The sequence below is a fragment of the Anser brachyrhynchus genome, assembly GCF_964034855.1.
Source record: "Anser brachyrhynchus genome assembly, chromosome: 9".
Lineage (NCBI taxonomy): Eukaryota > Metazoa > Chordata > Aves > Anseriformes > Anatidae > Anser > Anser brachyrhynchus.
In genome coordinates this window covers 13,818,903-13,832,291 of record NC_137703.1, presented here as the reverse complement: position 1 = coordinate 13,832,291, position 13,389 = coordinate 13,818,903, and the positions used below count along the sequence as shown (strand labels likewise).

Sequence of the window (13,389 nt, the reverse complement as noted above, 5' to 3'; positions counted from 1 at the left end):
CAACTTGCTCAAGTTTGAATGTTTCCTCGCTCCCGTGCACTACCTCCAGCAAGCATCCCGGTCCAGCAATCTCCACTTCCCATGGGCTGCTGTACTTTGGAGGAGATGGTCAGCACTGGAGGTAAGGCACTGCAAGAGTAGTCAGGTACCCTCACAACTACAAGTCTCAAAAAGCTTGGTAGGTGTGCAGATTTAAATGTAGCACATTTGAACTGGAACACCAAACAGCAGCTCTTCAAAGGCAGTCATATGCCTAAAACTTTGTATAGAAGCAGCACTACAGATTTGCCCTGATAAGGCTTTTCCCCCCCAGGGCCCCAAACTGCAGAAAGAAGACCCCTCCCCAGGGCGTCACAGCGCTGTGATGCTCCTTTGCCTGCCGGTCACACAGCCTGAAGAAAACCAGGTCCCACGAGGAGGCAGGTAATAGCACAGATGGAAAGAAAAAAGGAAAAGCAGAGGAAGCTGCTGCTGCTGCTGAGCCCCCTTGGGACTCCCAGCAGCGTGGCTGAGGCCTTGCCTGCTGCCTGCTCGCCTCAGGCCGGCAGCATCACCCTCAGCTCCCCTCCCTTGCTCTGCCAAGAGCAACGGGAGGGCATCATCTCTATTTACAGCCAGCAAAGATCAGGGGGATAACATCTCAAAAATGAGGAATTTTTAGATTTAGAAAAAAATCATTTCCTTCTTTTCCATAGCAAAATAGAAAAGGGAAACAAGAACAAAAGATAGAAGGGTGCTTGCAAAGCCAGGGCAGGGAAAGGACTTGAAAAGCAATGTTTTCTTTTATTTTCCTTATTTCCCTCAATGCCAAATGAACTATATATATATATATACACATATATATGAAACAATCTCATCCTCATGGAAGACACCATACTTCTTTGTTGTTGTTGACTGAGATTGCCTATCTGAGAATCAAAAAGAGCTGCATTTTGGGACCACATTTCTCTCTTCTACTGAAGAAGTCTGCTAGTTTTTAAATGTTTTTGGACAAAAGAAGGAACACAACAAAAAGCTGACCATTAGATAGCCTGTAGATGCATACTAAAATTAAACTTGTGAAACTTTCATCTGAGTGTGTGTGTGCTTACAGGAAATAAATATGTAATACATTACAGGAAATCAAAACTGATCTACTGTTATCTCTTATTTTGCCAGCTCTTTGGATTAGACAACACAACTTCCCTACCCTGCACTATGAATAGGGGAGAGGAAAAGCTTTTATATTAAAGAATACATTTTTTCAAAGCCTGATTATAAATCCTTGGCTGAGAGGAATTACTACTAGAAATATCGTGCTGAAATATATTCTCAGCACAATGCAAAAGGCTTTTGCTGTGGATTTCAGGAGAGTAATGAAAACCACGTCATTAAACCCCCAAATGGGCAGACACTGCACCTTTCCAAATCAAGTCTAGTTTCTTGACATTTTTAGTTTAGCAGCAGATGCTTTTAGACATACTATTAACGCACTGAAGTACTTCTGCTTTTCATTGTATAATATTCATTTAAGTTTGAAAAGGGAAATGGCACCAACTGTACATCAAATTGCTCCATACTGAGCCTATAAACAGTGATTATGGTGCCTTTATGCATCAGAAAATGACAAGTTTAAACAGCAAGACTGTGGTACCCTTGTACTGGAATAGCAAATTTTACCCAAACTGCATGGGTGGAACAGAGCAGGTGGGCAACTCCCCTACTTGCGGGCAGGGGACGGTCCCTTTCATACACCTATTGCCAAAAAACTCTGCTGCATGCCATTACTGGGTAATGTAATGTTAACCCACGTGTTGGGTGGCCTGTCAGGCATGCTACAGAGGCTTTATGAACACCCAAGGCAGAGACAGACTGTCCCACAGCTCAGTGAAATGGAAACAGGAAGAGAACTGAGCAAACCGGCTCCGTGTGCATGCTAGCAAGTAATGGCATTGGAGTGGTGTCCCACTGGTGTCTCACCTTCTACTTTGTGTCCTGCTTCTCTATACTAGGCAAGGTTAAGTTAGCTTTAGTGTGAACCAGAAGAAAAAAAAAAAGAGAGAGAAACGCTGGATAAAAAGGACCAAGTCCATCAGGAAACTGGTGCTTCAGAATTTCTAAGACTAAATGATACTTTTTGCCTTGATTTACCCATTTTCTTCAGCTTTCTCTCTTATTGTTCTTGTACCTTTTATGAGCTGCTCTGGACTGTTCATTTTCATGCTATCTGCTAATAATTGGAGGCAGTGATAGAGTACTGCTAGCAACTAGTATGCTGGCTCAATAATGCAATCTCACTTATGGACGAACCCTAAAAAGCAATCTATCAAAAGAAGAATAAGCCTCCCCTTTGTCCCAGGGGCAGAGACAAGGTTTTATTAAAAAAGGAGGAGGTGGTTATGGGTGAATGTCTTTGTCAAGAATTTTTATAATTGTATTTCAGTTTTCCTCTCAACACCGAACTGCCACTTGCTCCCACTTCTCCAGGCTGATTTGTCTGTATAAACCAACAAAATGTTAACAGGCCGGTTTTAAAATGAAAGACAGATCAAATAAGTGAAGATCCTTAGGCTATAACCTACACAACAATCATTAAACAATTTCAGGCTACTCTAAAAGGAGCTTTTCTGTTGAAAATATTTCCACTGAACTCCTAAACATACCCCTCAATCTTGCTGAACTCAGCTAGTTCAGCAGGAAACCACCACACTAAATGCCCCACAATAACATCATTAAATTCTCTGGATCTCAGATGTGTATTCTACATGTAGTACATTATATCCAATGCATTAAATGCTCTCCTAGTAAATAAACAACCACAACTCACCAAATGAGTTCATTCAGATTCCTAACAAAGGACAGAAAACCGCAGAAACCCATGGGAGAACATAATTCACAACCAGTCACTGCATCTCTGACCTCCTGGCCCTCATGAGAGATCTTCAAAAATTGTTCTAAAGTACACGCCTTGGAACTAAAATTCCCAACTCCACTGGACACACACACACCAAAATTACATTCAATATACAAAGTGGTTTCAAGGTATTTTACATTTCTACATCTCACAGCTAGCCCCTTCAGGAGCTGCAGACAACGAATGACCTGTCTCGCCTTTCCTCTCCCTTGGCCAGAAGTGTCCCACGTATGACAACCCCCCTCCTCCACCAGCCCCACCTCAGAGCTACAACCTTGCTCCCATTGGTTTAACCCATTTACATAACAGAGTGACTGTGTACAAAATTTTGGACCTTTGTTCTGTTTAAGACAGATACCCAAGAGCAGCAGATACTGCCTGTGAAATTACTTCGTATTACAATGCATTTAGGGAAACACAGTTAATCAAGAGCTATCTCCCACTGTATTTCCTTGCCTCTTTCTTCTCAGCTACTTCCATGGCTGGAAGCTTTCTAATGGGGTTTGAACTCAAAGCAGATGAAATAGTCTTGTCTCCATCCTGTTTCAAAGCCAGATGCAACAGAAGAAATAGAGAACAATGATCACTAGGGAGCTTCACTTTGAGACAAATTCCCACCAAAGGAGGGAACCTCTCATGCAGGAAACCAGATAAAATCGCAAAAATGCTACCAAATAAGAGAAGAAAGTTGTTCTATTGTTTTGTCTTTTTATTATTATTATTGCAATTTGTGACCCAGTCTGGGGAAGAACTGGTATCAAAGCATCTTGAGTGGACTTAAGGCTGCACTCCGGTGCTTCTTCCTGGCAGATCTGAAGTCTCCTGCTTCTTCAGAGGAACAGCTGTCTTCATCACTGTTTTGGCAGATGTGAAGCCTTCTGCTTCTTCAGAGGAACAGCTGTCTCCATCACCGTTTTGGCAGATCCAAGGTCTCCTGCTTCTGCAGAGCAACAGCTGTCTCCACCACTGTTTTGGCAGATCTGCTGCAGTTCTCTGTGCACCACCATGGGGGGCACAGCTTCGTTTTCAAGCACCTTCTTGTTGGGCAGCCTTCTCATCCTCAGACTGAGACACCCAAGGCCCAGCGCAGCCTTGTGAGGGGGCCTCCTGTCGCCCCAGTGTAACAGCCCAAAAGAAGCCAAGTCCACTCTTGCCCACTCCTCGGGATTCCGAGCAGAAGAGATGATACCTCCACATGAGAGGTGGGGATGGGGAATGAGGAATGGGGGATGGGGATGGGGAAGAAGGCCATCCTGCAGGCAAGCCTGCGTGATGGTTCCTGGATGGCCTCTCCCAGCTAATGGCGGCGGAGGCTGTGCCGGGGATATGGAGCTTTCTGGGCGCTCCTGCAATGTAGATGTTTTCTTGCAGGCGGGAGCCCTGGCACGATGACATTGTGCCGAACCACATGGGTTGGAGGTGGATCCACCTCCATCGATTCTTCAACCTCTGGAGCTGGATCCACCTCCATGGGCTCCACATCAGCTGCCCCGGTCGCTCCGCATCCATCGGCACTCTGCCGCTGCCACTTGCTCTTTGGTTCCATGAACCACCGAGTCCCACACAGCTGTGGGCAGCTCATCTCCCAGGGCCTCTTCATTCCAGCCATGCTGGCAATTGCTAGAGCGCCTGGAAGTTGAGTGAGTGGTGGGCCAGGCGCAGGGGCTTTTATAGGGCCCTGTCACAATACGGGGGGCAGATGCCACTGTGACATCAGGAGGCCTCAGTGATGGCCCCCGTGATGGCATGCCACACCCGAGGCCAAACATGGCCGTGTTGGGAGTGGGTTTCTGCGGCCTGAAAGAGGCCCTTACGTAGAAGGAGGCCTGCAGGTGGGGGGGAAGAGAGCAGGCCACTCTGAGGTCCCCCCTTGCCCTCATCTCTAGTGTTCAGGAGAAACCTTCTCACCACTTCTGTGGCTTCTTGCTTCCTAGTTTGGAGGAAGAGCTCTCCCGTCTGGTTGGAAGACTGCAAAAGGAAGACATGTGGAACTCCCTGCAGAGACATACATTTTTGGAAGAGCCAGTTGAAACTAGAAACCTCATGAAGAGGTTGTTTCCAATATGTGGAGGTGGAACCTAGATGCTGAATGTTAGACTTCTTGGTCAAATGAGTCAGTGCATTTAAAACCAAACCAAACCAAGCAAATAAAAAGCAATGCTTTGACAAGGCCAAAGCTTTCAGGAGCTGTTTGGTGTTGAAATTGTGAAACAAGGCACCCCCAGCCACATCGTGCTATGAGGTTATTAAGAGTCTCATCACAGAATCACAGAATGGCTGAGGTTGGAAGGGACCTCTGGAGATCATCTGGTCCCACCCCTCTGCCAAGCAGGGTCACCTTGAGCACATTGCACAGAATCACATCCAAGTGGGTTTTGAGTATCTCCAGAGAAGGAGATGCCACAGCCTCTCTGGGCAACCTGTTCCAGTGCTCTGTCACCCTCACAGTAAAGAAGTCTTTTCTTCTATTCAGCTGGAACCTCTGTGTTTCAGTTTGTGCCTGTTGCCTCTTGTCCTGTTGCTGGGCACCACTGAAAAGAGTCTGGTCCCATTCTCTTGACACCCTCCCTACAGATATTTAGACATACTGCTAAGATCCCCTCTCGGTCTTGTCTTCCCCAAGAGAAAGAGGCCCATACGAGCCTCTCCTCGTATGACAGATGCTCCAGCCCCCAATCATCTTTGTAGCCCTCTGCTGGGCTCACTCCAGTACCTCCATGTCCTCTCGGGGGGCTCAGAACGGAACACAATACTCCAGGTATGGCCTTCCCAGGGCTAAGGAGAGGGGCAGGATCACATCCCTCAACCTGCTGGCAACACTCTTCCGAATGTAACGCAGGATACCGTTGGCCTTCTTGGCCACGAGGGCACATTGCTGGCTCATGGTCAGCCTGCTGCCCACCAGGACTCCCAGGTCCCTCTCTACAGAGCTGCTTTCCAGCAGCTCAGCCCCCAACCTGTAGTGGTGCTTGGGGTTATTCCTCCCTAGGTGGAGGACCCTGCACATACCCTTGTTGAACTTCATGAGGTTCCTCTCAGTCCAACCCTCCAGCCTGTCGAGATCCTTCTAAAAGGCAGCACAGCCCTCGTGGGGTTCAACCACTCCTCCAAGCTTTGTGTCACCAGCAAACTTGCTGAGGGCGCACTCCCTTCCATTGTCCAGCTTGTCGGTGAATAAACTGACCAAGACTGGACCCAGTACTGACCCCTGGCGGACACCGCTAGCTACAGGCCTCCAACCAGACTCCACACCTCTGAGCAGAACCCTCTGAGCTCTGTCATTGTAACACCAATAACCAACTGAGGATGACAGCTCTACACATTCCCGCAACATGCTCTCCTACTCCTCCTCTCCCCTTAGTCTACAAATGGATGGACTTGGTGGAACATCGGAAATGTTCTTTCTCCAAACTTTTCCTCAAAATGTAACCCAACCATAGGCTAAAACTTAGATAGTTTTGTGAATTTCAGACACAGATCTGTGTAAGAAAGTATTGTGGATACAAATCCAAATCAAAGGGTTGCCAATAGTGTCTTTTTTTTCCTACTATTTCCTCCACTAGAAAAGACAGAAAAGGCAGGAACTGTAAAATGGGGAAAAATTAAATTCCTATCATTCTGGACTTGGAAAGTTAAGACAGAATTGTTCCAAGATATGGAGAGCTAAAAGGAATAATTCTTTTGTTGGTCCTGTTGATATGACTGCAGCATTTGCACACACAAAAAAAAAATCATGGAACAATTCAGAAAGTTGACGATGTTTCACTGCACAGGACTGCAATAAGCCTGCAATAATTTTGCTGACTGGGTAGTTAAGTTTGTCCAAAGATCCATACTTTGTGGCTACCTTCTCATGCTAAGTCTCAGCTTACTTCACATGTAACTTAGAAATTTATACCCACTAGATTCCAAAAAAGATTCCAAATTTATACCCACTAGATTCCAAAAGAGATCGAATTCCTCTTTTATTAGACTTACTTTCTATTTGTCTCCTTCATTTGTTGGCCTATCAGCTCAAGATAGAATTTATTGCAGTTTAATGTTGTGTAGCATCTGCTCAACTATAAATTAATCATTGTCAGATAGGAATTAAGATAATTACTTTCCTACAGTATGTCTTTTTCTTTAGTTGTTAATTACCCATATAGGGACCTGTGCCTTTCAGAATCAGCATATTCACAACATTGAAAAGTCATTATTCAACCTCCTTCGGCGAAAATATTAAACATCTCTGTACTTAAGTAGCATTGAAATCTAATGTAAATATCCAAGTATTTTTAAGCTGGTGGAGACACTATTATATAATGAAACCAATGCTGTTAAAATGCAGAAGGTTGCTATTCACTCTACAGCTATGTTTCCCGAGGCAGGCAAGTTTTCTGTTGAATTACTGCTACAGGGCTTCAGTATCTTTTTAATGAGGTAAAGAAAGCCTACACTTCTCGTCCAATATATAGCTTTAGAAGCCACTTTCTGGAAATATTCACCATTAAGTAAAATGAAGTAATATTCAAAGCAGCTAAATTACTGCACTATCAGATTATATTACAATGACAGCCATTGCAGGCAGACCACAGCCAGGATGCCTAAATTCCACTCTCAGCTTTACCAAGGTCATTTTATATGGCTTCCCCTGTATTTCAAGCACCTCCTTTCAAATCCAGAAAAAGACTCAAATCCAGCTTTGCAAAGTCTTTTGAGCAGAGCCCTGTAAATACTACATATGAAGCCACGAGTTTTGCTTTGTCTGCCTTCTTGCTTAGCGTAAGAAATAACCAATTTCTAAGCAACTTTGTTCAAATTTCTACAGAGGTCTGGTCAAAAAAGAGAGATCTTTTTTATAAAGCTGTGAAGGTCAGAAAAAAAAAAAAAAACGACAGTATATATAAATACAACAACTTCCTGTACTGTTACACAACAATTTTATTTAGTTTTTTTTTTGGGGGGGGGGGGGGGGTGGTGGTGGTGGAAACAACAAGCCCAAACAAACCCACATCAACTTACTTCTCTGAAACAAGAACTTTTTTCCTGCCTGCTTTGAATTTTTACTGCACATCCACTAAGTGTACTTCTTCCTGGCCACAGGATCAGAAACCTGAGACAAATCTCCTCTTCTGATGGTCTGTAATCCAAGAACTTTGCATGTCAATGCAATCTGACATTTATTTCAATGACAGGTTGAAATAAAGGATCAAGAGGAAAGACAAGTTCTTCCACTGTCTCCCACACAAGGAAAGTTCAGCTCTGCCATGACTACTCAGAGGTTGCAGCTTTGGGCTCTTATGGGAGGAAGAAAGCAACATCTCTATTTGTCCCAGAGCTTCTACTACACCAGGTGCCTACAGAAGAGCAGGCACCTTTAAGGAATCCAGTCTTTGCATGGGGGGCACTCCACTCCATTTCCTTCTTTGCTGTAAATAAATTCAGCATCCTTGACCCAGCCTCTGTAGTCAAATGAACGCTAGCAACACATTTCAAGTAAGCTATCAGGATGTAAACTAATAAATTCCTAAACTGCTAACTCTAAAGGTGAGTAATAATTAATAAGTTATGTTATTAATGCTTAGAAATAAAGTCACAAAAATTTTATACCAATACTGGAGGGGGCAATAGAAAACATGGCAGGGAAAGGCTCCCTCTTACCAGCTACACCAGTGAAGAGACTGAGGGCACCTGTTAAAACAAATGACTAAACTGGAAAATTAAGCAGGAATAGCACACACCTTTCCTGACAGGAACACTTTGGAAAGCCATACCAGTAAGTCTTTGAAAGCGAAGATCCTGCAAAGAAAATAAACTGAAAGCAAAATCCAGAATGAACTTAAGAAAGTGTTCCTTCTCTTAATATGAGACACTGTAATGGTTCTTCACCAAGAAATGGTCTGAATATTCTCTCCCCTAACTGCCAGAAGGTGGTAGTATTTCAAAATATTATTTATGAGGAACTACACTCTCTCTTGGCTGTCTGCCAGCGCCGTATTATTGTATTCATAGAAGTTATAGGTCAGCATCCACACAATGCCATAATCCAGAGACCTGGGTATCAGAGGGACCAGGAAGCACACTGCAGTCTTGTTATTCGTGACAGTTAATTTCAGGGGGGGAAATATATTAATTCTTGCCTGTCGTTGAGGTAGTCTGACACAGTATCAAACATCAATGATATTTTCTGGAATCTGCAAAAGAAATTGACTGAAATACTCTCAGCCCCGAGAGCAGAAGTCTCTGTGGGATCACTTGAGGCCAAGTCTCCCAGTCTAAATGAACACCTCTTTACAAAGTCATTAAATCTTGCAGAGCTTTTTCTGCTATCTTCAAAAATGAATTCTCCAATGAGGACAAAACAAATTTTAGGCTGGATCTGTAATTAAAGCAGGCTGCCAAAGAACGAGTCTGGCTCATGTTAAAAGCTGATTCTTGGCATACAGTGTCTGAGTATCTATCGAGGTAAGCTACACAAAAGCCTCTCCACAGAAATGCTAGCAAAAGTATTTTGAGCAATTTTTTCTCATAAATGAACACACTTCTGCAAATCTTAGAACCAGAGTGAAATTGCTGTAGCCACATAAATATAGAACATATTGCTTGGACCAGATGTGACTAGTCAAAGGAACTGGTTATAGCAGACAAAAAACAGATGTCTCAACCAAACAAATTAAATCCAATGCATTCTTTATGGGATATCATAGACAGAAATGGCACTGCTAGTGGACACCTTCTTACCACTTCTGCAAGTCGTCATTAGTGCTCTCAGGATGAGCAGGAGACAGGTGACATGGGAAAATAGTCACTTTGCAAACGAGGTAAGAGAAGATCTCAGTAATTCTGTCAAAATGGACCTGCACAGCTGTGCCAGCTCACTTAGCACGTTACCAAATCTCTGTGAAGCAAATATCCTCTCAATGTGGACTGTTAGACCAATTTTTAAAAAATTTCCACCATTGGCAGAGACAGATAGGATGAAGGAGAGAAATGAGGACACTGGCTGTGCCCTCTCCCTGTCTCACCCACGGGAAACTCCTTGCAGGCCTCAGGTTTCCAGATTTCACCACGTGAAGAGCTACAGCAAGGGCTGAAGGAGGCAGCGTAGCCTGACATCACTGGCCACCTCCTCTTCCTAGGGAGCGAAGAACAGCATGCACCCATCCTGGTGCCTTCAAGGATTTCCCACAGAGACCCAGGAAGCATTTCCACTGAGAATCTCTTCCCTGTGTAGATTTATGGGGAGCAAATAAGTTCTTTTATCATGGACCTGAGAAATGCTGAGCGGCACTGTCAGGGTTTGCCCCACAGAACTATGCACATTTGGCCGAAAGGCTCTTGCTTTGTTAGTCATTCGTTATGGTAGGACACCTAAGTTACTCCTTGTATAGCTAATATTATTTGAAGTCCTAATGACACTCATTTTGTTTCACCTACGTGCATCTACCTACTGGTAAAAGAAGTGAAAAACTTGTCATGCCCCAACACCACACACATTCAAGGCCAGTAAAATACTTGGTTGTAACAATTGTCCCATGACACCTGAATTTTTATTTCATTCCTACATCTTTAAGACACAAAGTTTGGCAGAAGGTGCCTTTTAATATTCAGGTGTCAAACAGTTTCTACAAGCGAACCCCAGGAACTAAAACAATAGTGCTGCCTTTTTTCTGATGTGATCTGTGCAGCCTGAAAACTAATCTAGAAAACCCATGCTCTATTCAAAGGGAAAGATCTTTTCTGGGGGAACATAATTCCTTTGGGTGTGATACACAGGAAAATCAAACCACGAATTATATGAATGTTGATTACACTTCGAAAATTGCTTGCACACTTAAAAAATGTTAGCTCAGCTCTGGTCAAAATCCAGTCAGAAGGAATGAAACTAAAAAATTAAAATATGCTATATGAGAGATCTGTAGGGAATCAAAAGCTGTCTCATTCCAGAAAGGAGAAAACAGCCACCCTGGATCTTGGCTTCCATCACAGTTATATGATGGGGTGCAATTTAGGAACAGTGAAGAATGGTTCAAGACTGAAGTTGGCCATACACAGTGTAAAAGTTTGTGTCCTTAGGCATGAAAAAGTACCCCTGCAGTTTCCAGGAATTAAAAGCAAAAAGACAAAGCAAAGTAAAAATGGAAGGAGATAGGCCAACTTAGAAGGTACTGATGTGTACCTGATACCTGATATTATCACCTGACTGAATTCTCAGAAAAAAAAAAGTATTAGGGAACATTAAGCAGTAACTCCACACTATTTTTATTTTATTTTAGTGTGCAACTACCATCTTCTGTTGACTTTTTTTTTCTTTAATCTTCAGCATTGAGATGAACTCTGATATGCCTTTAAAACATACAGAAAATTAAAAGAGCTCCATGGCGTTGAAGACAGCAGATTTTGGATTTTCTTGCACTATGAAGAGTGCTACACCCAAAGCAGAAAACTTGGAATCAGGAATCTTATGGCTTTGCTGCCGCATGGAGTCAGAGCCCAAATGCCTCCCCTCCTACTTCCTCATAGAGAATATAAAGTGATGATGTGTTCTGGAGTGGGCTGGGAACTGTCAACACTGCAAATGTTGAATTCCCTGGACTCTCTGCAGAACTGGAGAGTCCCTTACTAACAGGAGCTTACCTTTTTCCAAAGTAATGTAACTATAAAGTAAATATAAAAATATATTTATTAGATAATGAATTGCAGGGGATTATCAACTGAAAGTGATCTCATGCAAGTGGTCACGCTAAGCAAAAATTTATTTTGGCAATTTAATCAAAATCAAGTTTATTAGCGATTTATTTATTTATTTTAAATATAAATCTCCCCTCTCCTGTTTCATCTCCTTCTATGATTTAGGGTAGAATTTCCAAAACCAACTTGCTTAAAGCTCAACTCTTAGCAATTCAACATTTGAACATCTGAAACTCAACCTTATAAACTACATTCATTCAAAAGATATTTAAATTCCTTTTTTTCTGATCACAAAATGCTGTTAGCTGGCCTCAAAATTTGCTGCTTTCAGCAAACACCTCTTCTCTGTACTGTAAGCAGATGTATTTCAAGAATGTTCTTAATTCATTTTACGGTGTATTAGCAGGGGGAAAAAGTAAGTAAATAGCAAATTAGAATGAAGCTCCTTTCCTGGGGTGAGTCTGTCTGCCAACTGCCTCTACAGACATTTTAAGGGAGTGAATGTGAAGACCAAAGTGATTTTAGTCCTCATATACTCAACTCATTTTTCTGAGTAAGAAAGCCAAGTGCCTCAAGTTGCTATATATGCAGATCCAAATGAATCTGAGAGACTTTGGGGGTATATCACTTTCGTATAATGTATAAACAATGAAGAAGTGTACTGCTTTTATCTCTACAAACAGCCCTGACACCTTGAATACCATCACACTCAACACAAAGGGGACCCTGTGCAAGCAGAAGCAGCAGAACCTCCTTGAAGGCAATGCCCAGTGATGCTCAAGGGCACAGCCACATGGCCCCACTGAAGAGCTTCTCCTTCCTCCCAGGTGTTTGTGATTCAGAATACAAATACGTTCCTCTGCTCTGAAGGGGTGTGGAAGACCATCTGCACTACACCTTGACAAGGTCGAGCACGTGACATTACTGCCCTCCTTGCCATGCACCTGCCCTACCTTTCTGAGTGGTGACAGTGCAGGCAAGAGCTTGAGGGCTGCTCACTCCCCTCTTAACCCCTTCATGAGCTGTAAAGCAAATGCCGCATTCTCAGTGCATGCCAGGAACTTCAGGAGTCCAGAAGCTGCAATCCAAAGAGACTTACTGTCACACACTTGCCATGTGTTGCTTTGCACAACAGTTACAAACATCATGATGCTAAATAGTTCAGAAAGTGTTCTTGCTATGTAAACAGGTAGTTCTGTGAGCAAAAGAACTAATGATGCATTTTCTTTGTGGATTTTTCATGTCTGATAAAGTTGAACTCACTCTGCAGCTTCTCAATGAATGGAAATTTTAACACAATTTCTCTCTGCTTACAGAAGTTGTAGAGCTAATGCTGTTGAGACCTCTTCCCCTCTGTCAAATTGGTTGAGATTGGCTCATGTTTGATTGAAATTGTCCATGAAACAAATAATTAAGAACAGACAAAAGAACACAGTTTGATTATAAACACCTTGTTTCTGCAGGAAAGCTAGCCAAAAAAAAAAAAAAGCCTTTTTATAACAACATTTAACTGTAGACAAAAACCTCAGTCTAGGATCCTTGTACACACCCAGCTAGGTCTGCTCATACTTAAAAGCACATTTATTTCAAATATTTAATAACAGTGAGACTGTGCTAGAATTTCCACTCTGAAATATTTAATTAAAGATTTTAGTGTCTTCAAGCCAGGTTAAGGCATATTGTAAGAAACCCAAATATCTCATTTATTCCCACAGCAGGGACAGCACCTTTGCACTCCAAGCTGCATCAGCACATACACGTTTTTAGCACTTTTCAGTCTTGGGAAATGAATTTTAATGATAGAAGTTGTATTTATCAATGGA

The 13,389-nt window shown here is 42.8% G+C and overlaps 1 protein-coding gene across 11 annotated transcripts in view; it reads right to left on the bottom strand.

Annotated features, from left to right (window-relative positions):
• LOC308199938 (glypican-5-like) overlaps positions 1-13,389 on the bottom strand; it is a 433,019-nt gene that overhangs the window by 173,403 nt on the left and 246,227 nt on the right. Inside the window, exon 9 of one of the 11 annotated variants that reach the window (XM_080604870.1) lies at positions 7,756-12,644. The exons of the other annotated variants lie outside the window; for them this stretch is intronic. Coding sequence (XP_080460996.1) covers positions 12,611-12,644 — 34 coding nt within the window. The 3' untranslated portion in view covers positions 7,756-12,610. Of the gene's footprint in view, positions 1-7,755; positions 12,645-13,389 lie in introns of those variants that run through there. 11 annotated transcript variants of the gene reach the window in all.